This window comes from Emys orbicularis, chromosome 17 (assembly GCF_028017835.1).
Source record: "Emys orbicularis isolate rEmyOrb1 chromosome 17, rEmyOrb1.hap1, whole genome shotgun sequence".
Taxonomy (NCBI): Eukaryota; Metazoa; Chordata; order Testudines; family Emydidae; genus Emys; species Emys orbicularis.
Genome location: NC_088699.1, coordinates 2448456 through 2475061, shown reverse-complemented (window position 1 = coordinate 2475061; position 26606 = coordinate 2448456). Strand labels below are relative to the sequence as shown.

General features: G+C 65.4%; 1 protein-coding gene across 1 annotated transcript in view; it reads left to right on the top strand.

The window, feature by feature from the left end:
- The window catches only part of SEZ6 (seizure related 6 homolog), a 40266-nt gene extending 14300 nt beyond the window's left edge, over positions 1-25966 (top strand). Inside the window, exons 3-19 of the mRNA XM_065418501.1 lie at positions 2085-2202; positions 2958-3785; positions 4802-4932; positions 10682-10874; positions 15543-15728; positions 16140-16308; positions 18207-18373; positions 18495-18689; positions 18928-19066; positions 19453-19649; positions 21135-21329; positions 22503-22694; positions 23105-23302; positions 23765-23803; positions 24812-24929; positions 25394-25496; positions 25934-25966. Of these exons, the coding sequence (XP_065274573.1) occupies positions 2085-2202; positions 2958-3785; positions 4802-4932; positions 10682-10874; positions 15543-15728; positions 16140-16308; positions 18207-18373; positions 18495-18689; positions 18928-19066; positions 19453-19649; positions 21135-21329; positions 22503-22694; positions 23105-23302; positions 23765-23803; positions 24812-24929; positions 25394-25496; positions 25934-25966 (3201 nt within the window). The remainder of the gene's footprint in view (positions 1-2084; positions 2203-2957; positions 3786-4801; positions 4933-10681; positions 10875-15542; positions 15729-16139; positions 16309-18206; positions 18374-18494; positions 18690-18927; positions 19067-19452; positions 19650-21134; positions 21330-22502; positions 22695-23104; positions 23303-23764; positions 23804-24811; positions 24930-25393; positions 25497-25933) is intronic.
- Positions 25967-26606: the final 640 nt, after the last annotated feature.

Below are 26606 nucleotides of genomic sequence, written 5' to 3'. Positions count from 1 at the left end.
CCTTGGCTCTCTCTGTCCCACCCTCCCCGGGAGCTGAACTCTGCTGCAGCACGTTAGCGGGAGTCTCCTGCTCCCCTTTGGCAGGTGGCACAATGGCCCCCGCCACGCCCACCCTGACGTGCATCTGCCACGTCCCCAGTGCTGCCAGGCCTGAGGGAGCTGCGCTGGGCAGCGAGGGGGGCTGCCTGCTCACTCTGGCCGGGGGGCGAAGGGGGCGGGAGCTCCCCGCGACATGGCCGTCCTGCCTTCTCTGAGCCAGGAGCTCCCAGCGCCAGCCTTAGCTCCGTTAGCAGAGCTCTTCTCCTCCTGCAGTTGGAGTTCAATGTTCCCGACAGGTGTTACCACCCTCACCGGCGGTCAGTCACTGCCCCGCACTGGGGACCTGAGAGCCACACGCGCCCCGCTGTGTGCCCACTCCCGCCCTGAGCAGGGCAGCCCACTCCCCGCCGGCTCCGAACAACCCAACCCAGGTGTGACCAAGGGGCAGGGGAGAGTTAGCTGAAGACAAGGCCTGAGGCCTGGCGAGGGCCCATCTCACCCCGAGCAGCCGGCTCTGCATTAGGCCCAGGCAGACAGTGTAATGTGGCTGTGACCCCCCTTAGCACATGAGGAATGCCCTTCCCGTTGGGAAAATCAAGGGTTCTCCACTCCTCAAAGCAATCTCCCTGCTTGTCTGGAAAGAGTAAACAATTCAGCCACCGTTTACGTAGGCCCTACAATAAGTCTAGTGTTGCGTAGTCTCCGGGCGGCACTGGTGTCACCGGTGACCGCATGGCTGAGCTGTGATGTTTTCTGTAACGGGGGAGGGGGCGTTCTGGGAGCTCTGTCCCCCCACCCCCCCACCCCTGCTGGGTAAGGCAGGGCAGGGCATGTGTGGGAGCCATCCCCGGGAGATGGGGTCACAAGCGGTGGTGGGGAGGAGAGGCAGGGAGAGCGAATTCGCCAGGGAGCCATGTTCAATGGCTCATTAGGACTGATGAAAGCCTTTTCTCATTTAGTCTAAATACTTTAAATGGCTTCACACACAGGTTATTTGCATAGCTTAGGAGATAATGTGCAGGGAGGGCCGCTAATGAGGCTGCGGCGCTGGCAGGAGGGGAGCGCGCCTGCCACGGAGCCGTGCAGGTTGCCCTGCCCACCCTACCCCGTGTGGCTGGCCCGGGAGGCCCGGAGCGGCACTCTGCCAGCTCCTGCCACGTCTGCTGCTTGCCTAATGTCCCAGCTCCTGGAGTCAGGTGACTGGGGGGAAATCTCGGCTGGCATTTCGGAAAAGAGTGCATTCCCCGCCCTCGTGCTGGGGGAGAGCTGCTGGGAACAGGCCCTGAGACACTGACCCAGGAGCAAAGAACCAGATGTGGTTAGAGTTAAAATCTCCTGACATCAGGGCCCAGTTCAGGATCTGTGCAGGTGGGGGCTGGTGAGGCCAGGTGGGGGGCGGAGGGCGGATCAGCCCATCAAGAGCCCCAGCGGCCGGAATAGGCTATTTGAAGACACGGGCGTAGTTTGGGGAGGGCAGGGGGCATTGCCCCCACAAACTGTTGCGTCCCATGCATTAGCAAGTGTTGCATTGCTGGGCATGACTCTCCGGAGCAGCCACGTGCAGGATAAGGGCCCCATAATGCCGTCCGGAAGCGCCATCTCCCCAGAGCCTCGGCAGCACCCATCAGCCGCGTGGCTGGGCTGCCGAACCGGCTGCTGATTGCACAGTCAGTGACGTTCCAGCCCCGGCTCTGTTTACCCAGTAACACACGTCCCCCGATAAAGTCATCAGCTTTATTGAAAGCGATTGGCGCCTCCTCTTAGATACCGTTCCGCCTCGCGGCTCCCGCTCCTCTCCCGGCTGCCCGCCCCTCCTCGCAGGAAATGGGGAGGGGGCCTTCACAGTGCCCCTGTCTTGCCTGGGTGGGGAGGGGGCTGGCTGGCAGCTGGGTTTGTCTCAGTCATGGGGGGTTAGCTCCGATCCCATCCCTGGCTTGGGACGGTAAGGCCTGGAGCCTGTCTAGGTAGGAGGAGCGGGGTGGGCGCAGTTCTGGGGCAGTTACTCAGCCGCCTGTTGCTAGTGTCCTGTCCCCTCCATTCTCCAGGCCCTGGCTCAGGACCCCAGCCCCATGGAGGGCCCCCAGCCTGGCTGCCCGATGGAGCTGCTTGCTGTGTCTCTCAGTGCCAGGGCCAAGTGCGATAGTTTGGGTCTGCAGGATACCGGTGCCAGGGCTAAGGGCTGTGCCCCCTTGGCACCATTGCAATGTGTGGGGCACTGGCTTTGGGCTGGCCCAGCTCAGCACAGCTCCTAGCAGCTTCCCTTCAGAGACCAGGCTGGGCAGGGCACACGGCCAGCTGCTGAGACTGGCCTGGGGAGCGCTCGGGAGCCTTACTCGGGGCCTGCTGCCCAGGAAAGGGGCGTGCTGTCTCTCAGAGAAGCTGGGGCCTTTGGTGTTCCCAGCAGGGCTTCAGTTCCCCTCCCCTGGGGCCCTGGGCACAGTGTGGAGGCCAGTGGCTCAGTTTGTTCAGCGGCCCAGGGCGTGTGGTGTAAAAGCCGTGACTGCCAGCAGGAGCAGGGCAGTGCAGGGCCTTTTGGGGGCAGCTCTGCAGACCCCCCCACGCCTCTGAGGGCGCTGTGCTGGGGGGGACCTGTCCCCCTGCGCACATGGTGTCTGTCCCCGCCACAAGCTTGGCAGAGGCTTGTGGCTGTCAGCAGCTGTGGCGGGAATTGGCAGCTGGTCTGAGCACCACCCATCCTGGGGGTCTCCTGCTGGCTGGATGGGGGTGTTCTGAGCACCTGGGTGCCCCCGGAGCACCAGCCGCCACACCGTGACTTGCCACGATAGGTCCCCTTGGGGGTGGGGGGTGCGATGCCAAGGTTCATAGAGCCAGGCCTCTGGCAGCCCAGCTCCCCGCCTCTCCCTGGCCCCTTCCCCCTTGGCCACCCGTGTTCTCAGCCGCCTCTCTCCTGCTTCCAGACTTTGCCTCAGAGGAGCCGAACGTGGTGGGCCGGAAGGCAGTGGGGAGCTCTGAGGCTGAGGGGGACCAGACGGTGCCCCCCACTCCGGACGAGCTGGAGGGCGAGGTCCGCTTTGTCACCACAGCCCCCACGCTGACGCTGCTCAACCATCACCCCCTGCTGGAGGAGTTCCTGCACGAGGCCCTGGCAAAGAAGGACTATCTGAGGCAGGTGCCCTTCCTCACATGGGGCCTGGGGGGGCCAGGCCCGGTCCTGCCTGACGTGCCAGGGCAGATCACCCAGACCCCCAGAGCCAACCTGCCAAACCAAGATGACCTCCCGGTGTTTTCTGACCTGACCACATCCCTCACGGTGCCAGCCACGGCCCCTGTGACCATGACCAGCACCACGGCCCTGGTGGGAGAGAAGGCCGAGGCCAGAGACACGGAGAGGACCCCAGAAATGGTCAAGCCAGCATTCACCGCCGAGCTGCTGACCACGGCTGCAGGCCGCGTGGCGCCATGGGCAGAGCCCCGGCCAGCCGGCCCAGAGAGCAACTCCGCCTCTGTCCCCACGGAGCCTCCCATCACCCCCGCGCCTGCCATCTCCCAAGCCGCCCTGCCCAACCCGGGTCAAGCCACTGCCGCCATGGTGACCAGCAACACCCCAACCGCCATCACCCCCACAGCCCGATTTGTCTCACCGCGGGCACCCAGCCCGGCGCTGCCAAGGGCCAAGGAGCCTGGGACGGAGGCTGCCACCACAGCCACGGTTTCTGGGGACGACGAGGAAACCACCACAACCACCATCATCACCACGACCACCATCACCACGGTGCAGGTGCCAGGTGAGGGCACTCCCACCCCAGCAGGGGCCAGGGGCACCTGGCCAGGCTACCTGCTAAAGAGGGGGTGGGGGTGGGGGCAGGGTCTTCGGAGAGAGCTGGACCCGCTTTTGGGGTGGCAGTGGGCCGTCGCGCAGGGCAGTCACGACACGTTGGTGACACAAGGGAAGGCGAGGAGGAGTTGGGAACAGCTCTGACTGGCTGCATCGCTCCACGCCCAGTGCGTGGCAGGCATGCAGCCAGCGTGTCACCACATGCCAGGGAGATGGTCCTGGGCTGCAGGAGACACAGCTGCCTTGGCTGGGAGCCGGCTCCCACTGGGACTGGGCTGGTGAGCACCCGTTGGGGCTGATGGGACAGCTGCTGTCCAGGTATGGAACGGCTGTAAGGACCGTCCCGCCATGCCGACATCAGCTGCTTTGACCTCTCCGCTAGCAGCACTCAGCCCCCAGGTTCCCAGGGTGCGCGGCCCAGCAGGAGGGGGCGGCAGTTGCTGTGGCGTGCGGCCCCTCCTGTGGTGGGGGGCTGTGGCCGTGGCCCCACCGGGAAGGGTGCGGTGGGAGCTGTACTGGAGACGAGACCTGTGCCCAGTCTACGCTAGCGCTCCCGCCTTTGCACCACTGCTGGAGCTGCGCCCAGTGTAGACGCGCCCTAGAGGGAGGCCGGTTTAGCCCATGGGCTCTGGCCCAGCGCCACAGTTGCGTGTGAAATGGGGCATGATGGGGGCTTGGCCTGGGCAAACTCGTATCTAAGGCGATGGGGCTGGTGGGAGGGAGGGCACAGGCTGCTTCTGGCCCTTGGTGGGTACCGGGGATGAGGCTAACCAGGGGTTCCACTTCCCTGGCTGGGGGCGAGACCATGAGCCACCCTGTCATCAGCACCAGGTGTCCTGGAGCCTGGGCGAGCGAGAGGAGGGTGATGATGTTGGACTCTGTTTGGGGAGGAGGGGTGGAATGGGCCGGCGGGGCAGGGAGCAGGCGTGAGGCCTGTCTGATCCCATGGTTTCCTCTTGCCCCCAGCTCCGTGCAACTGGAACCTCACGGGCCCCGAGGGCTCCCTGGAGTCTCCGGAGCTGGTCAGTTCGCCCTACGACAGCCTGGACTGCACCTACACCATCTCCGGATACCCCGGCTACGGCGTGGAAATCAAGGTTGGTACCGGGGGCTCCTGAATGCCGCATTGCCAGCCGGGGGGGACCCTGCAGCCCCCAAGGCCCTGAGTGGGAAACACCCCCGCACTCGAGGCCGCGCAGCGCGGGGGACAGGAGGGGTTTCTGGGCAGTGTGGGTCTCTCACGGCGCGAACGGAATCTTAGCGAAGTGCCTCAAACCGCCAAAACACCTGGCTCCCCCCCTTGCCTTTAGCCCCTAAGCCTCACGCTGGGAACGCCCCGGCGGAGCTGCTGAGCACCCTGCATCTCTCCTCCCCCACAACAGATGGCGCTGGTGGTACCAGAGGGCACTCAATGTGCAAATCCCTCTGCGCAAAGCATGCTGGGCCTGCCCCTCACTACCTGGCAGGGGGCATCTCCAGCTGTGGGACAGGGAGTTGGGCCGCGGTGCCAGGTTGGAGGGGCAGGGCAGGCCCTGCCATGGCTGCAGGAGTGAGTAGCATGGGCACCATTGCAGGAACCAGGGTCACCCACGGCTGTTTGGGTGGGGAAGATTTTCACTCTGGGGGTTGGGGAAGTTGTTCCCTTTGGAACTCGTGCCTGGGCACTGGTGCAGCTGAGCCCTGTGGTGCCAGGCAGGCGGGTGAGGGAGGGTGGGGTGCTGGGCAGTCCCTGGGCAGGTGTTTCGTGTTTCATAGCTGGGCGGTTGCACGGCCACGGTGCTGTGGATTGGAGACAGCAGCAAAGGCCAGCCCTGCTCTGATGGGGTCTGTGGCGGGCCCATGACCCAGCACTCCAGGACTTTCCCTCTTGGCTCTGCAGAACCGCCCGGGAGGGAAACGCTGGCTGGCGAGCTGGAAGGGACCCCCAGGGGGAATAGCAGGGGACCCGGGGCACAATTCAGGAGCCCGTCCAGCAGGAGGTGGCTGCAGGGGGGCTGGAATTGCCGCTGCGGAGCAAACCCAGCCCAGCCCTCAACCGAGGGGCACGCGAATGCAGCGCTGCTCTCGTGAAAGGGTAACAGAATGTCAAATCAATGCACGTGGTATTTGGCGACATTTGAACAATGCGCTCCAGCCCCCAGCCAGCCCCCCTCCTGGGGCCTAATTAGACCTCGGCAACAGCAGAGCTTTCAGACTCCATATTAATAAATAAATAACCCCGCCGCCTCCACCTGCCGCACAGGCCTCGTCCGTCGAGCCAGGGTGGGTGACGTGCTGGCTGCCCACGCTGAGAGGGCAGGGCGGCGGCACCGGGAGGAGAACCAGGCAGGCTCTGCTTGCCCGGGGCTGGGCATTGTGGGCCTGTGTCATGCTCCAGCTCTAAGCCAGGCTCTGGTTTCACATCCCCCAGACCCCGGCTGGGTCGGCCCACAAGTACCCGGCATCCTGAGGGGCTGGGGGGGGAGATCAGCCCGCGGGCCGGCCCTGGCGCAGTGGGAGGGGGTGGCCCGTTATGGCAGGGTGAGCCCAGCGCTGCACTGGGGCTGGCTATGGGGCGGGGAAGCTGATCGCCGTGGAGCCAGGCGAGGAGTTTCCCTCCTCCCCGTCGTTCTCCATCCCGCGGCAGTTGAACAGCACGGCGAGGAGTTCGGCACGGTGCCGGCCCACACGTGGCATCCCACCCCCCGCCGCCCAACAGGTACTTCGCGGTAATTAGCGGCGTGGGGCGAGAAAGTGCGTACCGGCACTGCTCTCCATTACCGTGTAGCATTGCTTAATTAATGTCGTTAATATCCAATCACCTCCTAATGAGACAAGCCAACAGCTTGGGGTTTCTCAGGATAAGTGATGATGCCGTTGCAGCAGAAGGCTGCCGGGAGCCAGGCCTCGGGGCCTGGAACCTCCCCGCTGGCCCCAGGGAAGTGGGGATGGACGCTGGGGACCAGGGGCTGGTCCTTGCAGTGTCTGTGCCGGGCTGCACGGCCGTCCCCCAGCCACAGGGCCTCGGGGCTTTCCGTGGCCACTGAATGGGCTGAAACACCACCCCTACTCCCCCGCCAGCGCCCCACCCCCGGGCCACCAGCGGGAGAGTCCCAAACGGGGCGGGGGTTGTTATATTTTATAACGATCCATTAAAATATAAACTGTTGCCAGGCAACCTCAAGGTTAAACCTTCCCAGGATTCCCAGCAAGCCGGGAGCCCGTGAGTGTGTGGATGCTCGCTCACCTCCAGCAACGAGCGAGCGGCTCAGAGCCGGGCCGGGTGGGACTCAGGACACCTGGGTCCAATTCCTAGTGCTGGGAGACCTTGGCTGAGTCTCTCTGAGCCGTGTTGCCCCCCTGTAAAGCTGGGGTGATCCTGACCCCCAGAGCAGGGGGCGTGAGGCTGTGGGGGTACGCGGGGGCATGTGGGGACTGCTCTGCTCTCGCAGCTGGCTGGAACAGCTGCAGATGTCAAGGCCCAGGGATGCTGAAACCAGTGAAGGGAGAGTGGGGCAGTTACTTGCCTTCGCCTGGACAAGGCTGCTGCCAAGGGCCCCGTCCAGGACACCGCCCACCCCAGCTGGAGTTTTTGAATTTGCGGCACAATCACAGGGGAGAACTCCATTTCCTCACCCGTGCCGGGCAATCTGTCTGCATTTCCACGCTGCGTGGCTGAGTGGCAGCCGTGACCGCGCCCGCCGTGAGAATCCATGGCTGGCCTAAGTGAATGCGATTCAGCTTGACTGAGAGCGCTGGGCAGGGCCCGGTCTGTTCTGCCTGGGAGGGCAGCCGCGTTCTTACTCCAGGAGCCCCTTAGCCCTTGGAAGTGAGATGGGGAGGTGCACGGGGACTCGACGGGATCGCGCTGGCCCAGAGGCAGCTACGAAACCCGGGCTGCGGCTCTCTGTGCCCTGTGTGTGCCCTGCCCCCAAAGGTGAGCAGCCAGCTGTTACTCAACGAGGCAGCCGCTTGCGGGGAAGGCATCACATGCACTAACCCAGCGTGAGCTTGTGCCCTGGCCAGCACCCAGCTCCCATTGTGTAAACCAGCTTCCAGCTGCCTCCCATCCAGGCCACCTCTGCACCAAACGGTGCCCAGCGTGATCCAACCGGTGTGAAAACAGTTCAGTTAGAGCAGGGCATAGCCTGTTGTGGGACACCCCCCCCCCCCCCGCTCCACACCCATGTGGGTGGGCTGCAGGCTCTAGCACGGTAGCAGCCCCTGGGGCCGGGGGCGAGCTGCTGCGCTTTGACTGCCGTGCTGTGAGTCACGTGGCACTTGCACGGCACCGCTGGGGCTGGCAGGCAAGAGCCCTGCAGCAACCTGCAGACACGCAGCCAAACCCAGCCTGGCCTGCGGCTGCAGCATCCTGCCACGGAACCCTCTGCTGCGTTCCTCTCATCACTGCTGCTGAGTGTGTGTGTGCACATGTGGAGGGGCGTGCGTGTGTGTGTGCACACGCATGGGGGAGTGTGTATGCGTGTGCATGGGGGTTTATAGTGTGCGTGTGCCCATGCCGGGGGGGGGGGGGTGTCTGTGAGTGTGTGTGCATGCGGGGGAGGGGTGTATGAGTGTGTGCATGTGCCCATGCTGTGGGGGGTGTCTCTGAGTGTGTGCACACAGGGGAGGGGTGTATGAGTGTGTGCACACGGGGGAGGGGTGTATGAGTGTGTTCCCATGCTGGGGGGGTCTCGGAGTGTGTGTGCACGCGGGGGAGGGGTGTATGAGTGTGTGCACGCGGGGGAGGGGGTGTGCATGCGGGGGAGGGGTGTATGAGTGTGTGCGTGTGCCCGTGCTGGGGGGAGTGTCTGTGTGCTGTGTGGATCCTGCTGGAGGCTCCCTGCTCTGCTAGCTCGGTGGCTGGGCCCCTCTCTCCAGCTGGCTGCGTCTCTTCGCCATCTGGAGCTCGTTGTGCTGGCGGTTCTCCATCTCCCGCTGGCCGGGATCCATCGCGCCGTGCCCAGAGCCTCGTCCCCGGTTCCCATTGGCTCTCGCCTGACGGTTAAGGCCAAGGGAGCGAATGTGCGTGCCCCCCATGAGCCATGTGCAGGCTGCCACGTGCCGTTCCCAGGGCTCCCTTCCTGCCTGGCGTCTGAGCTGCTGCCCGCAGAGCCCCCTGTACCTGGAGCCCCTGCAGGGGCTGCTCTGGGCTCTGCCAGCCTCCGTCCCTGCACGCTGGCTGTGAGCTCCCCTGTACTGCTGGCACGAGCAGCCATTGTCCCTGGCAGAGGGGGCTGCAGGCCTCCCTGGGGTTCCAGTCTCTGGTGCTGCTGCCCCAGGCACCAGTGACGGAGATGTGGTTTGCACCCATGCAGCTCTCCCTGATTTCATTGGGCCCGTGCAAATGGTGTCTCCACTAGGGGTTTGCAGCAGGTAGGTACCATCTGTGACCCGTACCTGCCTCACATGCTGGCAGCATTGCAGCCCCAGTGACTGCCCTCTCCCAGTGCCAGGCCCAGCACAAGCCACTGCGTGGTTTGTCTTCAGGTGCTGCATGCTGTGGCTGCGCCAGGTGCAGGACGTTCCGTGCCCTGGGGGATGGGCCACGTGGCCCCGGCAGCCCGCGGAAGGGACTGGCACCGCTGTGCCCCCTTCCAGGGGTGACCCGGAGTCTCCAGAGGGACAAGCCGCCCTCCTGTCCATCCAGCCCCACCCTGGGCCTGGGGCACCCAGCAGTTACACTTGGGGCCTGTCCCTTCACCCCTCTGTGGGGCCAAGCTGCCTTCTGACTCAGATCCCGGATCTGCCCCCAGCAGTCACTAGCCCCGGCGTTCCCAGGACAACGCCCAGGGCCAGTCCCCACGGGCTTTGGGGGGGGGCAGGTCATGCATGGGCCCATCGTGCTGCCCCCTCCCGTGGCAAGCAGAGGGAGCCCTTGGAGGCGCCTTGGCACCGTGCCCCGTGCGCTGGCGGTGATCACAGCTCCGAAGCTCGCGGCTGGGACAGCCACCAGTTACCATGGCAATGGAGCGAAGGCGTTATTGCCACTGAAAGGCTGCTTGGGGGAGCTGGCGCGGGTGCCCCTGGGGGAGCTAATGGCAGCGTGGGCAGCACCAGCCAGGGTCTACTGCAGCGATAGGCCCATGACAGGGCTTAGCCAGGGCTGGGCCTGCTCCAGCCCTGCCTGCTGCGGGTTGGGAGAAACAGCCTGTGAGCAGCACAGCTCAGCGTGGAGCAGGATCCGGTGGGTTAGAGCAGGGGGGACCGGGAGCCCGGACTCCTGGGTTCTGTCCCCAGCTCAGCTACTGAGCCCAGTGGCGGGGCCAGGGCACAGCTGGCAGCTCTCGTGTGGGCTCTCCCCTGTGCCCGCGGGCCGGTTCCGGCCCGTGCGGGAGCAGCACTCCGCGAGCGCCGCCTGTCCAAGGCATCTCCCAGCACCGAGATTTACGGGGCTGCTAAGCATGTTTGAAAGCTGGTGCTGCCACTGGCCCTGCGCAGACAGGCCTCACCGCTCGCTGACTGACTGTGGGGAAAGGCGCAGAGAGACGTGCCCGCCTGGCACTGGGGCTCTGGGGTGCGGCGGGGGGATGTGTCGGGGGAGGAGCTGGGCAGGACAGGCACATCCCCTTCCAGAAGAGGAAACAGGCCCCATGGGGGTGAGCACCGGCCCCTCTCGGGGGCAGTCTGGGTGACTGCCTGCCCCCCATGGAGCTGGCAGGCCTGGCGCAGGAGAGGGCTGTGGGCTGTCTCTGGAGCCCGGTGGGTGTGGGGCAGCTGGCCAGGTCACTCCCCCCAGGCTCTCAGATTTAGCTGGGGGGGGCAAGGCAGTCTCCTGCTGTGCCAGTCGCCCAGACAGGACCGGGGGCAAGTGCCCGTGCTGGCAATAACCTGGTGCCCCACTGACAATGCCCCCTCCTCCCGCAGGTCCTGAACATCAGCCTGTTGGAAGGGGAGACGGTCGCCATGGAGACCTTCGGGGGCGCAGAGCCTGTCGTCCTGGCCAACGAGTCCTTCCTCATGAGGGGCCAGGTGATCCGCAGCCCGACCAATCGGGTCAGCGTGCGGTTCCGGAGCCCCCAGCCCGCCAGCCCCGGCACCTTCCGCTTCCGCTTCCAAGGTACGGGCCCGGCCTGCTCCCTGCGGTGCCCTGCGGAGCCACGGTCCCTGTGCCGTCCTGCCCCCCCCACGCGCCAGCCAGACACGGTGCCCTCCTGCAGCCAGCGGGCCTCGTCCCTTGGTGGGGCACAGCAGGGTCACACAGCTGCCCCCGCACCAATGGGCAGAGCCCTGCGGGCCAAGAGCTCTGGTGTTGCAGCAGGGCTGGGTGGCACAATGTGGTGACCTGCGCCATAGACCCAGTGCCCCGCGAGCCAGCCCCACCCCCGGGAGAGGAGTGCTGCCCCACAGCAGTGTGGGGCTGCTCCCAGGAGCTGGTGGGCCGGGCAGCCTGGCAGGTTTGGGAAGGGGACTGGCAGCCAGTGTCTGTCGGCTTCATCTCCAGGCCACGTGCTGGAGCCAGAGGCCACCTGGCTTAGCAATGGGGCTGGGCATGCCCCTGCCCCTAGGGAAGGGGGGCCTGGCAGCTGAGGCTGGGGAGGGGCCCTTTTCCCTCCCATGGAGCCAACCTAGAGTCTCTTTGTAATCTGGCTCATTAGCCCGTGGGCGCACTGGGCATGTAACATGGCACCCCTGTGGGTATGTGTCTGCCCAGAGCTCAGCCTGGCATTGCACCTGGGCCCTTGGCACTTCACCTTGGCTGGGAGCTGCCAGGCAAGCTCTGGCTGAGTGTGGGTCACATACACCCCCCCCCCGTCCCTCCCAGAGCCCCCTCTTCCTCCCAGGCCACCACGCCACCCCTCTGCCCCCCTAGCCTGGGACACCCAGCAGCGTCTCCCTCCCAGGGTTCGGGGAGTTAGGCCCAGCCCTGGGTCAGAGCGCAGCCATCTCGCCCCAGTGCATGGCATGGCACCATCCTGCCAAGGGTCTGCGCCCAGGGCGGGCCCTGCCCGCTCCCCTGCAGGTGAACCTGCTTCCCTGGCACAGCTGCCGCCAGCCAGGGCCAATTAGCCTGTTTAAAGCTCTGGAATTGCCGGCGGAGTTAATCTGCGACATCGCCAGGTTAAACGGGCACCAACCAGAGAGACGCGCTAATGGAGAGATAATTGGTGTGAGCAATTACGGGCTCATTTAACATAATTACCGGCAAAGTTAGGCCCCTTGTCGCTGATAGCAGGGCGGAGCCGCTCCTCCCGCACGGCGCCATGTGCCACGGGGCCAGCCGAGGGACGTGCCTCCGGGGAGCCTCCTGTGGGCTCTGCAGAGGCACTTGTTGGCGGGGGAGCCAGCCACACACCTATAGGCCTGCCTGGAGCTCAGGGACTTTCTCCCCTGCCCCTCTCCTTGGGCCTGGAGCCCAGCAGAGCCTCGGGCAGGCCACTATCATGCCCTGTGCACCTGTCTCCTCCCTCGCCCTGCCCCCTCTCGCTGCAATGCCCACATCGAGCCCCCAGAGTGAATCCCCCCACACACCATGTGCAGCCCCCTCGTCCCCAGGCTCAGCATCACTCCCCGCCCACCAGCTGCTCTGTGTCTCAGCCCAGGGGCTGCCAGGTTCGCCCCCACCCGGCTGATGGCAGAGCTGGGCTGTAGAGCCCGAGGGAGTCAGTGCCGAGCCAGCCGATGAGGTGGGAGGCTCCAAGGAGCATGGGCTGAAGGCGGCTGGGCTGCATGGTTCATCAGTGCAGATGCTGGGCAGCACGACAGGGGCAGGGCCTGGCGGGGGGCAGGAGGGGCACTGGAGTCCAGACCCTTGGGGCGTGGAGCTTGTTGGATCTGGGGGAAGCCCATGGCTGGGCTATCGGGGGCTGTGGGTCGGGATTGAGGGGCACTGGCAGAGCTCGGTGGGTTTCGGGGATGGGGGGGCGCCCAGGGCTGGGCTATCGGGGGCTGCGGGTCGGGATTGAGGGGCACTGGCAGAGCTCGGTGGGTTTCAGGGATGGGGGGCGCCCATGGCTGGGCTATCGAGGGCTGCGGGTCGGGATTGAGGGGCACTGGCAGAGCTCGGTGGGTTTTGGGGATGGGGGGAGTCCATGGCTGGGCTATCGAGGGCTGCGGGTCGGGATTGAGGGGCACTGGCAGAGCTCGGTGGGTTTCGGGGATGGGGGGAGCCCATGGCTGGGCTATCGAGGGCTGCGGGTCGGGATTGAGGGGCATTGGCAGAGCTCGGTGGGTTTCAGGGATGGGGGGCACCTCCTCTCCCATTTCCCATGGTCCTTTGTCTCCTTAACCTGCCCAAGGTTCCTCAGCAAAGCAATACCCCCAGGGGCACTTGGCTGGGGGGGTCTCTGTCTGCCCCAGAATCTCCTGTGAGGGGTGGGCTGCCCCCCCGACCTGCCCTCACTCACCCACAGGCCTGGTGCCGCCCTGACGCTATTAATGGGGAAATAACGACAGATTGTGCCGAGCGCGTCCCTCGGCCGGGGTCGCCATGGCAACGTGCAGCAAATTAATGGGAAAAGCCGCACTTCACGCTCCTTTATTTTCTTGTCTGATGGGCCCAGCCCCCCCTCTGGATTCAGGGGGATTCTGGGTACAGGTGGGGGCTGGGCATGACTCAGTCACTCCCACCCGCCGGGCTGTGGTACCCCCCAGCCGGATGCCCGGGTACCCCAGGGCCCACCGCAGGTGCTTATGGCCGCGATGGGCCCGGGGCAGGGACTCTATGGACGGGGGGGGGGGGGGCAGGTCACGGCTGCAGAGGGTCCCAGCACCCAATGGGGGGCAGGAGGAATTGCCTCTTGCTCAGGGGCAGCGTCCTGCTGGGATTTGGCCCTTCCGCCAGCGCACCAAGCGCCTGCTGCGCTCCCCAGCCTGAGGCCGAGGCGGGGCCAGGGCCAGGGTCTCTGAGCTGTAACCCGGGGTTGTACAGACAGGCCCAGCTCTGCTCTGCTGGGTACTGCTGAGCCGCTCCATGAGCTGAGAGTCACCCTCAATTCCCAGACAGCAGGGTCAGGCCCTTGGCTACTGAGAGCCCTGGGCTGGCTACCACTGGCCATCGCGCCCATCCCTGCTCCCCTCCCCTGCTGGTTCCCATGTGGGGAGCTCCTAGGGCAGGTGCTGGACTGCTTGTGACCCCTGTGGGTGCTCTTCCTGGAGTGCCCCTGGGATCCTTCCCTCTTCCAAATCCCTCCTCCACCCCAGCTGAGGTCAGGCTCGCCTCTTTATGACATCACAGCTTGTTGCTGCGGAGATGGAGTGATGTCACAAGCAGAGGCTGTGAGCTCATTGGCAGTCAGTGTGTAGCCCTGAGTCGCGGAGGCTGGGAAGCAGCGACTGCCCGTGGCAGGAGAGTGCTTAGCAGTGTCCCCTCTGTTACACTGTGGCTGTGCCCGGGTGTGTGAGCAACGTGAGCCAGGTGCCAGAGGGGGAAGGGCGCTGCATCCCCAGCCACGTTTGCGCCCCTCCCCCGGGCACCAGCATGTTCCCTCACTGTCAGCTGCCTTCCCCACCCGGCTTGTGCAGCACCCTTCGGCCAGAGTGGAGCTGCAAAGGTCCTGCCAGCCCTGCTCTGGCTCCTGCCCCAGTCGCTCCCTCAGCACCCCCGGCCTGCACAGACCCAGCGTGACCTGGGCAGATTTCACCTGCATCCTGCCCACGCCCTGCAGCGCCACCTGCCCCAGGATGGCAGGGACTCTGGCATGCTAGCAGCCCATGGGAGCAGCCCGCTCAGTCCGGACCCGTGGCTCCCGGGGTTCCCAAGGCATCAGCAGGGGCAAAGGGCTCATCCCTGCAGGCTCCTGGCAGGGTGGGGAACACCAGCTCCCCTGGCAGAGGGGCAGCGAGGAAGCTGGCCCCCCGCCTGCAGCCTGGCAGAGCCGTGTCCCTGGGCAGGCAGCACCCTCGGCAGGGCAGGGCCTGGGGGCTGCACCCCTCTGGCCAGCTGCCTGGCCAGACAGAAGGATTTGCTGCCACCTGCTGGCTGGGATCAGGGACAACACCCCTGTCCGACCCACCTGTAACTGCGCCCACTGGGCGCTGCCCCCAGACACGGCCAGCTGTTTCCAGAGGCTCTGGGTCTCCATGCAATGGGGGGAGAGGAGAGAAAACAGCTCAGCAGCTGGGACTTCCAGGAGAGAAAGCCTGCCTCCTCCCATCCCAGTTCCTGCCCTGTGGCTCTCAGAGGGAAGGCGTGACACCCACACTGTGGGGCAGGATCCCTCTGATCCCCAGCCTGGCATAGGCGCAGGAACTAGGGAGGTGGGGGTGCTGCAGCACCCCCAGGTTTTACGCGAGGCTCCACTTCTGGCCCCCCCACCTGGGGTCCTGGCTGCCGGCCCCACACCCAGGGGCTCCGCTCCTGGTCCCGCCCCCACCTGTGGCCCTGGCCTCAGCCCTCTTACCCCTTAAATAAATAAAAATAAATTAATGGAGATATCCTATCTCCTAGAACTGGAAGGGACCTTGAAAGGTCATTGAGTCCAGCCCCCTGCCTTCACTAGCAGGACCAAGTACTGATTTTGCCCTAGATCCCTAAGTGGCCCCCTCAAGGATTGAACTCACAACCCTGGGTTTAGGAGGCCAATGCTCAAACCACTGAGCTATCCTTCCCCCCCCTGTGGGCACCAGGCACCCACCCCTCCAGGCATTGGGCACACAGCCCCACAGGCACCAGGCGCCCGCCCCTACAGTCCCCAGGCATGCCAAGCCAGGGAGCACAGCGCTCCAGCCATTCAGCCTGCCAGGCCCTGCCATTAAATGCCCCTCTCTCTCCCTTCCTCCCTCCCAGCCTATCTGCTGAGCTGCAGCTTCCCCTCCCGACCGGCCTACGGCGATGTCTCCGTCACCAGCCTGCACCCTGGGGGCAGCGCCCACTTCTACTGCGCCACGGGGTACCAGCTGCAGGGCCCGCCTGCGCTCACCTGCCTCAACGCCACGCGGCCCTTCTGGAGCAGCCGGGAGCCCATCTGTGTGGGTGAGTGGGGGGGAGGGCCTGCCCAGTGCTGCCGGATGCCCCCCTGGCCAGGCACGGGCCTCGCCAGAGCAGGCCTCAGCTGCTCACAAGGGACATGAGTTTGGCCTTCTCAGCCTGAGCCTGGCCCCAGACCGCCAGCTCCTGATTGGCTGCCTCCTCCTAAGAGAGGGTCCCACACCCCAGCACCTTCCCACCGGCTGTGGGGTGCCCCCTAAGCACTGGGCATGTTCCAACCACTGCCCTGCAGCCGCCGCCCGGCTCCAGGCACTGCCCTCTGCCCACTGCTGCAAAGCCAGGCGGTATGTGGCCAAGGGCGCTCTGACGGGCCCCATCTCTGATGCCCCCGTCTGTGCAAGCAGCTGCCTGGCAGCCATCTCCCCAGTGCTCCTAACCCTCAGCCTCCCCTTGCAGCGGCCTGCGGGGGGGTGATCAGAAACGCCACCATCGGACGCATCATCTCGCCCGGCTTCCCAGGCAACTACAGCAACAACCTGACTTGCCACTGGCTGCTGGAGGCCCCCGAGGGCCAGCGCCTGCACCTGCACTTTGAGAAGGTCTCGCTGGCTGAGGATGATGACAGGTGCGGGGGAGGGAGTGGGGCCCACACGAGGGAAGGGTGCGGCCTCAGGGGAGCAGGATGGACGTGTCGGTGAGGCCTGGGGGGCTAGAGCTCCCCTACCATTCTGTGTAGGACTTGCAACATGTGTTTGCAAATGGATGTTGACTCTGAAACCTACCAATGGCACATGCCAGAGCAGCTGTGCCATTGAGGCTGCCCTGCTCTCTGGTCAGGGCTCTAGCCAGCCCTGCTGGATAGTGACAGGTATTGGGGCTTCCACCCCAACCAGGGGCTGCCCTTCGAGTCTCCATGCCTGGGCCTGTCTTCCCACTGAGCCCCTCTAGGAGAGGGGACAGAGGAGATACCCAGGGCACCACAGCTCCCCTGTGTGATGGGCTACCCACCCTCCAGGGTGCCACCTGATGTACTGGGGTACCACTGAGCCCACCTGTTCCACCAGCCTGGGCTCCCTTTACACTGTCTTGCTGAGCCAGGCCCTCAAGCCTCCTCTGGCACACACAGGTAGGGACGCCCAGCTGCAGAACGACACAGACCCTGAAATCAGCCCAGCACTCAAGTGCACACCCCCTCTGGAGTGCAAACCCCAAATTATATCATCTTGAGCTGCACAGAGAACTGCACAGCATAAGCTCATGAAATTCGCCCCCTCCCTCAATGTGGAGGAAGATATTCACAGCTTTCCCCCACTCCCCAGTTATGAATTCCACAAACTGGTTTGAGAGAAAACAAAAACAAATGTATTAACTACGGAAGATAGATTTGAAGTGATTATAAGGGATAGAAAACAGATCAAAGCAGATTATCCAGCAAATAAAACAAAAACGAAGATCAGCTTAAGATAGAAAAGAAGCTGGTTACAAGTAGTAATTTCTCACCCTAAATGTTGGTTTAGGCAGGCTGCAGAGGTTCTTGAAGGCAAGCTGCTCTTGCTTGCAGCTTAAAACTCCAGGTGTCCCTTTCACAGGCGGACACCTTCCCTGCCTGGGCTCAGTCCTTCCCCCTTCCCACACCCTTTGTCTTTGTTTCTTAGATGTTCACAGCAGTCATGCTGGGCTAGGGTGACCAGATGTCCCAATTTTATAGGGACAGTCCCGATATTTGGGGCTTTTTCTTATATAGGCTCCTATTACCCCCCACCCCCATCCCGATTTTTCACATTTGCTGTCTGGTCACCCTATGCTGGGCAGGGAGTCAGTGAAGAATGACCACTGATTATCTTCCTCCCCGCCTTAAATAGGTTTTACATGTGGCGGGAATCCTTTGTTTTCCAGTGTGGTTTCCCCCCTATTCCCCAGTAGAAAAATATTGGTATTCTATCATGGAGTCCAGTACCAGGGGACTTAATCACATGACCCTGCAGTGTCAAAGCAGCCAGAAGTCAGAGGTTGTTTGAGCATCCCAGGAAGGTGAGAGATTAGCATCTTCAAAGGCCTATTGTTCTCCCTAATGGTCCATTGACTTGTCCCCAGCTAGGCAGCCAGACTGATTGCATTCTGTCTGGTGGGCGTTCCCTAGGTGCAAACGTATTTGTGGTACAGATGTATAGTCAATATTCCTAACTTTAGATACAAAAATGATCCATGCATACAAATAGGATAATCATACTCAGCAAAGCATAACTTCCAATGACACCTCGCATGCCTTCTCTTGCATCTTAGTGATGCTATAATCATATTCTAACAATATTTCTATGTAGCGTCACACCCTGCCCCTGTGGTTTTTGCCCTCCTGCCTCCAGGCATCAGCAGCTGCCCCTTGTCTCCTCCCATTCTCCCGATGCACACAGGCCTCCAGAGGCCGAGCCACAGAGCCCTAGTACCCAGCGGCCAGGCCGCGGGGATCTGCCAAGGCCTGTGTCACCCTCCCCCCCAGCTGGTACTGTGCCCATTGCTCGGCAGGCTCATCATCCGGAACGGGAAGGACATTGAGGCACCGCCGGTGTACGACTCGTACGAGGTGGAGTACCTGCCCATCGAGGGGCTGCTCAGCACTGCCTGCCACTTCTTCCTCGAGCTCACCACCGACAGCAGCGGCGCCTCCACCGGCGTGGCGCTCCGCTACGAAGGTAAGGCCTGAGACCCCCGCAGGGCATGGAGAGACGCCTGGCCCGGGGCCCCGGAGAACGAGCCCTGTGATCCCAGCCCCCTTCGGGTGGCAGCATTAACCCCCTGCCCCTCTGCCCCCAGCCTTCGAGCAGGGCCACTGCTATGAGCCCTTCGTCAAGTACGGGAACTTCACCACCAGCGACGCCACCTATGCCGTGGGCACCAGCGTGGAGTTCAGCTGCGACCCCGGCTACACCCTGGAGCAGGGCTCCATCATCATTGAGTGCGTGGACCCCAGCGACCCCCAGTGGAACGAGACGGAGCCGGCGTGCCGAGGTCTGTCTGCTGAGGCCAAGCCAGGCGGCAGGGGAGGGGGCAGGCAGGTGCCTGGGGGGACAGAGCAGGCAGGGCGCTGTTCCCCTGGGCTCCCAGGCCTGTGTGGAGCCGGGGCCCAGGCCCTGCACTGAGCACCCCCTGTGCTGCTCGCTGAGACGGGAAGGGGGGCTGCTGTGAGGCCTCCCACCCCGCGGCTCTGGGCTGCGGGGGCAGGAGCTCAGTGTTGTGTTCCCTGCAGCCGTGTGCAGCGGGGAGATCACAGACTCCGCGGGCGTGGTGCTGTCCCCCAACTGGCCGGAGGCCTACGGCAAGGGCCAGGACTGCATCTGGGGCCTGCACGTGGAGGAGGACAAGCGCATCATGCTGGACGTCCAAGTGTGAGTGAGCCGAGGCTGCCCAGGGCAGGTCCCCCAGGGAGGCAGAGGAGCAAGGGCCTGTGGATTGCCCCGGGGCGGGGGGTGGGGGCAGCCTGCCCTGGGTGCTGGCTGGCAGAGCTGTGAGCCCCGTGGGGAGCCCCTCGTCCCTTGTGCAAGAGGCTAGTTCAGCTCCCTCCCCGTGGGTCTGTGGCTGCAAAGGGGCCAGGGCCGGGTTGGGCTCCCTTTGCCCCAGGATGGTCTTGGCTGAACCCCCCCCAAGTGAAGTCCACACCCACAGAGCCCCACTCATCCGAAGGGGAGAGTCCCCCCTAGGGCCAGGGCCAGCTAAGCCGGGCTCTACAGGTCCCCTTCGCAGGGCGTCTGCCCCAGCCCCTCTCTCCCCGCAGGCTGCGCATCGGGAAGGGCGACGTCCTCACGTTCTACGATGGGGATGACCTGACAGCCCGGATCCTGGGCCAGTACATGGGCGCCCACCGCCGCTTCAAGCTCTACACAGCCATGGCCGACGTCACCATCCAGTTCCAGTCGGACCCCGGCGGCGCTGTCTTCGGCTACCAGCAGGGCTTCGTCATCCACTTCTTCGGTGAGGGGCCCCCACCAGCACTGGGGAGAGAACCCAGGAGTCCTGCCCCCCTGCTCTCGCCCCCAGACCTCCCACCTCCCACCAGCACTGGGGAGAGAACCCAGGAGTCCTGCCCCCCTGCTCTCGTCCCCAGATCTCCCACCCCCCACCAACACTGGGGAGAGAACCCAGGAGTCCTGCCCCCTGCTCTCGCCCCCAGACCTCCCATTCCCCACCAGCACGGGGGAGAGAACCCAGGAGTCCTACCCCCCTGCTCTCGCCCCCAGACCTCCCACCCCCCACCAGCACTGGGGAGAGAACCCAGGAGTCCTGCCTCCCAGCCCCCCTGCTCTCACCCCCAGACCTCCCACCCCCCACCAGCACTGGGGAGAGAACCCAGGAGTCCTGCCCCCCTGCTCTCACCCCCAGACCTCCCACCCCCCACCAGCACTGGGGAGAGAACCCAGGAGTCCTGCCCCCCTGCTCTCGCCCCCAGACCTCCCACCCCCCACCAGCACTGGGGAGAGAACCTAGGAGTCCTGCCCCGCTGCTCTCGCCCCCAGACCTCCCACTCCCCACCAGCACTGGAGAGAGAACCCAGGAGTCCTGCCCCCCTGCTCTCGCCCCCAGACCTCCCACCCCCCACCAGCACTGGGGAGAGAACCCAGGAGTCCTGCCCCCCTGCTCTCGTCCTCAGATCTCCCACCCCCCACCAACACTGGGGAGAGAACCCAGGAGTCCTGCCTCCCAGCCCCCCTGCTCTCGCCCCCAGACCTCCCACCCCCAACCAGCACTGGGGAGAGAACCCAGGAGTCCTGCCCCCTGCTCTAAATCCCTAGATGCCCCCACCCCTCAGAGCTGGGGATAGAACCCAGGAGTCCGGCCCCCCTGCTCTCGCCCCCAGACCTCCCACCCCCCACCAGCACTGGGGAGAGAACCCAGGAGTCCTGCCCCCCTGCTCTCACCCCCAGACCTCCCATCCCCCTCCAGCACTGGGGAGAGAACCCAGGAGTCCTGCCCCCCTGCTCTCGCCCCCAGACCTCCCACCCCCCACCAGCACTGGGGAGAGAACCCAGGAGTCCTGCCTCCCAGCCCCCCTGCTCTCAGCCCCAGACCTCCCACCCCCCACCAGCACTGGGGAGAGAACCCAGGAGTCCTGCCTCCCAGCCCCCCTGCTCTCAGCCCCAGACCTCCCACCCCCCACCAGCACTGGGGAGAGAACCCAGGAGACCTGCCCCCCTGCTCTCGCCCCCAGACCTCCCACCCCCCACCAGCACTGGGGAGAGAACCCAGGAGTCCTGCCTCCCAGCCCCCCTGCTCTCACCCCCAGACCTCCCACCCCCCACCAGCACTGGGGAGAGAACCCAGGAGTCCTGCCCCCTGCTCTAAATCTCTAGATGCTCCCACCCCTCAGAGCTGGGGATAGAACCCAGGAGTCCAGCCTGCAGCCGGCCTGTGTGGCCAAGCCCCCGTGCTGGCAGCGGTCTCACTCGTCTCTCCCTGCAGAGGTTCCACGCAACGACACGTGCCCCGAGCTGCCCGAGATTCCCAACGGCTGGAAGACCACGTCCCACCCCGAGCTGATCCACGGCACCATGGTGAACTACCACTGCTACCCCGGCTTTGAGCTCGTGGGCACGGACCTGCTCATGTGCCACTGGGACCTGACCTGGAGCGGGGACCTGCCCACCTGTGAGAGAGGTGAGCGCAGGGCCCGGGCCATTGCTGGGGCAGGCTGCACCACACACCCACACGCCCCAGAGACTGCCCCGGGGGTCCCCTCCCCGCCTGCCCTCTGGGGCTGCCCCCCAGCGCCTGCTGCCTCCAGGAGATGTTCCATGAGCAGCTGCTGCCATTGGCCCACCTGTCAGACCCAGCCCAGAGACACAGGGCACAGACAGGGAGGGCATGGGCCGCGGCTCCAAGCCCCTTCCTCCCCCTGCCCGCGCTCCCACTGGCTGTTGCAGCAGCGGACAATTGCCAGAGCGGAGAGGCAGCCATGCAAGGGGGGGCGGCATAGGAGCCATGGTGGCCAGCTCTGCCAGGGTCCTGGCCCCTTTGCACCAGTGCCGGCTGGTTGGGCCCCCTGCCATCCAGGGGACAATCAGCTGGCCAGGCCTGGGCCTCCCTCCAGCACTGGCTGCTGCTGCTGGAGCGTAGGTTGGGAGGGACCCTCCACAGTGCCTTGTCTCCCCCCTCAGCTCCGAACCGGGCTCCCAGCTGGGAGGGGTGGGTGGGGCTGCCCCCCAGGCGGCCGCACTCAGCAGGGTGGGGCTGGGGTACAAGAGTCCCCCAGACCAGAACCCTGCCAGGACGCCAACAGTCGCCTCCCCCAAACTACCCTGCACCCCTTTGTGCCCAGGCTGCCTGGCTCAGGCCGGCTTCGCTGGGCCGAGAGCTCCCCCTGCTGGAGCTCTGTGCCCTCAATGCTGGCCCCAGGGGGCCTGACTCTCACCTGCCCACTGCAGCCCTGGGGCAGGGCTCCGGGCGCCCGGGGTCTGACTGCGTCCCTCTCTGGGGTGCAGAGGGGCTGGAGGCCTCGCCCCGCAGGGCGTGGATGGGGGTGCTGGGAAGAGACTGTAGGCGTTTGTGGTCCCCTGTGCTTCAACCACTAGCCACGCTGCCTGCCACGGCGTGGCTCTGCAGGCTGCGGGGGCTGCAGCCTCCCCCTTGCCCCCCAGCAGGGGCAGTAACCAGCTCTGGGCTGCAGCCCCCCCTCCCCAGCAGCTTCGCTTCCCCTCCCCCCACACCCTGCAGCGCTAAGGGCCACTGCCCCACTTGGCTCCAGCCCTCCCAAGGCCCTGAGCCGTGCGGGGAGGCGTCTCCCCCTTGCCCCTCAGCTTGGTGTGAGTCTTGCCTCCCTCCCCTGCACAGTGACCGCCTGCAAGGACCCCGGGGACGTGGACCACAGCCGCAGGATCATCTCCAGCTCCAAGTTCCCCGTGGGCTCCACCGTGCAGTTCGTCTGCGACAAGGGCTACGTCCTGACGGGGGGCGGCCTGCTGACCTGCCGGGACCGCCAGGCCGGGGGCCCCAAGTGGAGCGACCGCCTCCCCAAGTGCACCCGTGAGTCCGAGCTCTGCCAGCTGCTTGCGTGGGGTCCTGCTCCAGCTGGCTGGCTGGGGACCTCCCCCCAAAACTGGTCACGGGGCATCTGGCTGCTTGTCTCCAGGGTTGGGGAGAGCCCTGGCCCTGCAGCCTGTGCTGGCACCCTGAAGCATGGGATGCTCGGGAGGGGGGCGCTGCAGGTAGCATCGTGCTGGGCATGGCATCCCATTGGGTTGTCCCCCAGGGCCTGGGCAGCAGCCTGGCAAGAAGCTGCCCGCCTCCCAGCCCCGGCAAGAGTCCCCCAGCAGTTGGGCCAGGGCTGAGCCCCGTGCGGGAGGCTCCCCACGGCCCCCAAAGGAAGCTCCGGCCCCACCCCGTGGCTGAGCTGCAGGCGTGCGTCTCACCCCAGCTCTGTTCCACATTTGCAGCGGAAGTATATGAGCCTTGCCACAACCCGGGCGCCCCAGAGCACGGCGTCCAGACCCCGGAGAAGAGGCTGTACCAGGCGGGGGCCACCCTGCGCTTCTCATGTGCCACGGGCTACGTGCTGCGGGGGGAGGGGAGCCTCCGCTGTGTGCCCGGCCACCCCTCGCAGTGGAACAGCTCTCCCCCCATCTGCAAGGCCGGTGAGTCTGCCCGGGGACCGGCGAGCAGTGTGTGTGGGCCAGCCAGTCCCTGAGCCCCCAGCGTCTCAACTTCCCTGCAGAACTGCCCTCTCCGGCAGGGACTGCCTTGTGGTCACTGCGCCCTGGGCACGCCAGCTCCTCCCCTGCCCCTTCCACGACCGAACGGTGAGTGTGCAAGGGACACACGCACCCCCCGCCGTGGTGCCCCGGCCACTGCCAGCGCTAGCTTCTCCCTGGCATTGCAAAGCCGACTGTCCCTTCTCTAGCCTAACGCTCCTGCCCCACGGCACAGGGAGCATGTGCCCATGTCAGCCCCAGGGCAGGGGGGCCACGCTGGGCCAAGCCACTAGCAAAGCACCGGCCACAGGCTCACACTTAATAACCACAGCAGCCCTGCCCCCCTCGCTCTGCCCAGCTGCTGCCCCCCCTTCCCGCCTTTCATTCTTCCCTCTCTTCTTCCAGCCGCTTACGATAAATTTTACAGCAACCGCAACCTGGACGGTAAGAACCCGGCAGCGGTCTCACTCGGCTCTCCCTGCAGGCTCTCCACAGGCTGCCATGCGGGAGGGTCCCTCTAGGGCAGATGTGGGGCAGGGGCCTTGAGGGGGGTGGCCTGGGAGCCACTGGGGCCGGGAGACTGGTGGGGAGAGCAGATGACACTGAATATCAGGAGAGGTGGAGATGCAGAAACGCAGGGAGTGATGGCGCTGGGGGCAGGGGGCAGGTGGGCTGGGCTCACTGCTGAGGCCTGCAGTGCAGCTCTGCCCACAGGGACGGCTCACCCGGCAGCGGCCGGCCAGGGAGACTCAGCAAAGGAGGGATCAAAGAAAGGGTTCAGGTGCAGGTACTGGTGGGAGTGGTGCAGGTGGGGGTGCCGGTGGGAGGGGGTGCCGGTGGGGGTAAGGGTGGGGGTGCAGGTTGGGGTGTGGGTGGGAATGGGTGCCCATGGGGGTGCAGGTGGGAGTGCCAGTGGGAGTGGGTGCCCGTGGGGGTGGGGGTGGGATGCGGGTAGGGGTGCAGGTGGGAGTGGGTGCCCATGGGGGTGTCCATGGGGGTGTGGGTGGGAGTGGGTGCCCATGGGGGTGCGGGTGGGAGTGGGTGCCCCTGGGGGTGCCCGTGGGGGTGCGGGTGGGAGTGGGTGCCCGTGGGGGTGTTCATGGGGGTGTGGTGGGAGTGGGTGCCCGTGGGGGTGGGCTATCTGGGGATGTGGGCTGGGCTAAGCAGCGAGCGCAGAGCCAGGATGCGGCCGGCCAGCAGGAGGCGCCGTTTCCCCTGTGAGCGGGGAGGAGGCACAGCAGGCTGGGTCCCATGTCCATGCAGGGCACCTGTCACTGAAGTGCCTGGGGGGGAGGGGGGTGGAACCCCAGTGCCCTGAGAAGGGGGGGCAGGATCCCCCCTCCCCTCATCCCCACCGAGCTACCCAAAGAGTCTGGTAAATTCTCTTCTTCCCCTGCCCGCTGCCCCGGTCTCTGTACCCCACCCCCCTCCCTTTCCCCATCTCTCCCGCAGTCGCAAAGGTCTCGCCCTCGGGGAACCCGCAGGAGGGCCCCAACATTGCCATCGCCATCTTCCTGCCAGTGCTGGTCGTAGCGCTGCTCATTGGAGGCATTTACCTCTACTTCTCCAAGTGAGTGCCACGGGGAAGGAGGGGGGGAGTCTGCCTCCTGCCAGCCCCGTCTGCCCCTGCCCGGCCTTGTCTGCCCCTGGCCCCTCTGCCCTCCTGCCCGGCCCCATCTGTCTCTTGCCTGGTCCCGTCTGCCCTGCATCCTACCCTGTCTGCCTCCTGCCAGCCCCGTCTGCCCCGGCCCCCTGCCCTCCTGCCTGGCCCCATTTGCCTCTTGCCTGGCCCTGTCTGCCCCTGCCCAATCCTGTCTGCCCCCCTGCCCAGTCCCCAACCCTGTCTGCCCCTGCCCCCCAGCGTGGGCCCCATGTTCTCATCTGCCCCGGCTCAACCTCATCTGCCCTGGGACTCATCTGCCCCACCTGGGCCCCATGTTCTCTTGTCTGCGCCCTGCCCAGCCCTGTCTGTCAGTGGGAGCCCATCAGTGCTGCCAGCTTGGGTCACTGCCTGCTCGTCTCTGTCCCCTGCAGGCTCCAGGGGAAACGGTCCCTGCAGCTGCCCCTGTCTGGTTCTCACCCCTACGATCACATCACCGTGGAATCGGCCTTTGACAACACCGCCTACGAGACAGGAGTAAGTACTGAGCCCTGCTCAGTCGGGCCCCAGCAGCCCTGGGCTGTCGGCAGCTTGGGAGTAAACCCAGGTGCTCGGGGCACTGCCGGGAGCTGGGGGCTGGCTCAGCCCTGGCTGGAGGGCTGCAGAGCAGCTGTGCAAATGGGCAGCCCCATGCCCCTCACTGGGGAGTGCCCTGGGCCCTGGCTGGGTCTGCCCCAGCCCCCCAGTATGTGCGTGGAGCAGAAGAGGGGTCATTCTGTGCAGCAGTAGCCAACCCCAGGAGGGGGTTGCAAAGGGAGCCCCAAGGGTGGGGTGGAAAGGTGGAGGGAGAGGAGGGGGGAGGGAGGAAGGGAACGCGTGAGGGGGGTGGGGGGAACGAGTGTGGGGATGCTGCCCCCAGTGGGGTTGGGCAGAGCACACCCCGACAGCGCTGGCAAGTGTCCAACCCCCTGCAGTCTGTTTCCTTTCCAGGACACGAGGGAATATGAAGTTTCCATCTAGGCCGAGCTGAGCTGAGCTGAGCCGGGAGGAGGGGCCGCCCCAGCAGCACTGTCCTCGGCCCCCCACGCCGACTGGCCCCTCCGGACACCCCGCCGGCGTCCTGCGGGAAGGGACTGTAAATATTGTCCCCAAGAGACTCTGCCCAAGCGCTTTCCGGGAGGAGCCAGCGGCCCAGCTCCCCTCCCCGGCCTGGCCCCTTCCTGCCGGCGCTGCCCTGCCCAGCCCCAGCCACCAGCCCAGCAGGGTCTGTGCACAGAGAAACTGGGAGGCTCTGGGCTCCATGTGGGTGTGATGGGCCCTGGACTCTCTGTCACGCCGCATGGAGCTGTGCACAGGACCTGCCAGGCCAGGCCAGAGCCAGCCACACGGCCTCCTGCTCCTGCCCACAGCGACCGGGGATAACACCGTGCCCGGGGGGCTGGGCTCTGCAGCCGCCCTCCCATCGCCAGCCTGGCCCAGCCCAGAGCAGGGGAAAGGGAGCCAAGGAGACGCTTTATTCCCACGAACCTGTTTAGCCCCTCGTGTCCCAGGCGCTGAGCTGTAGCTCGTGGGGTCTGAACCGGGCCCTGTGTACTCCAGGTGTGAGGAGCCCGCTGCCGAGTTGGCTCCAGGGCCTCAGCTTCGCTC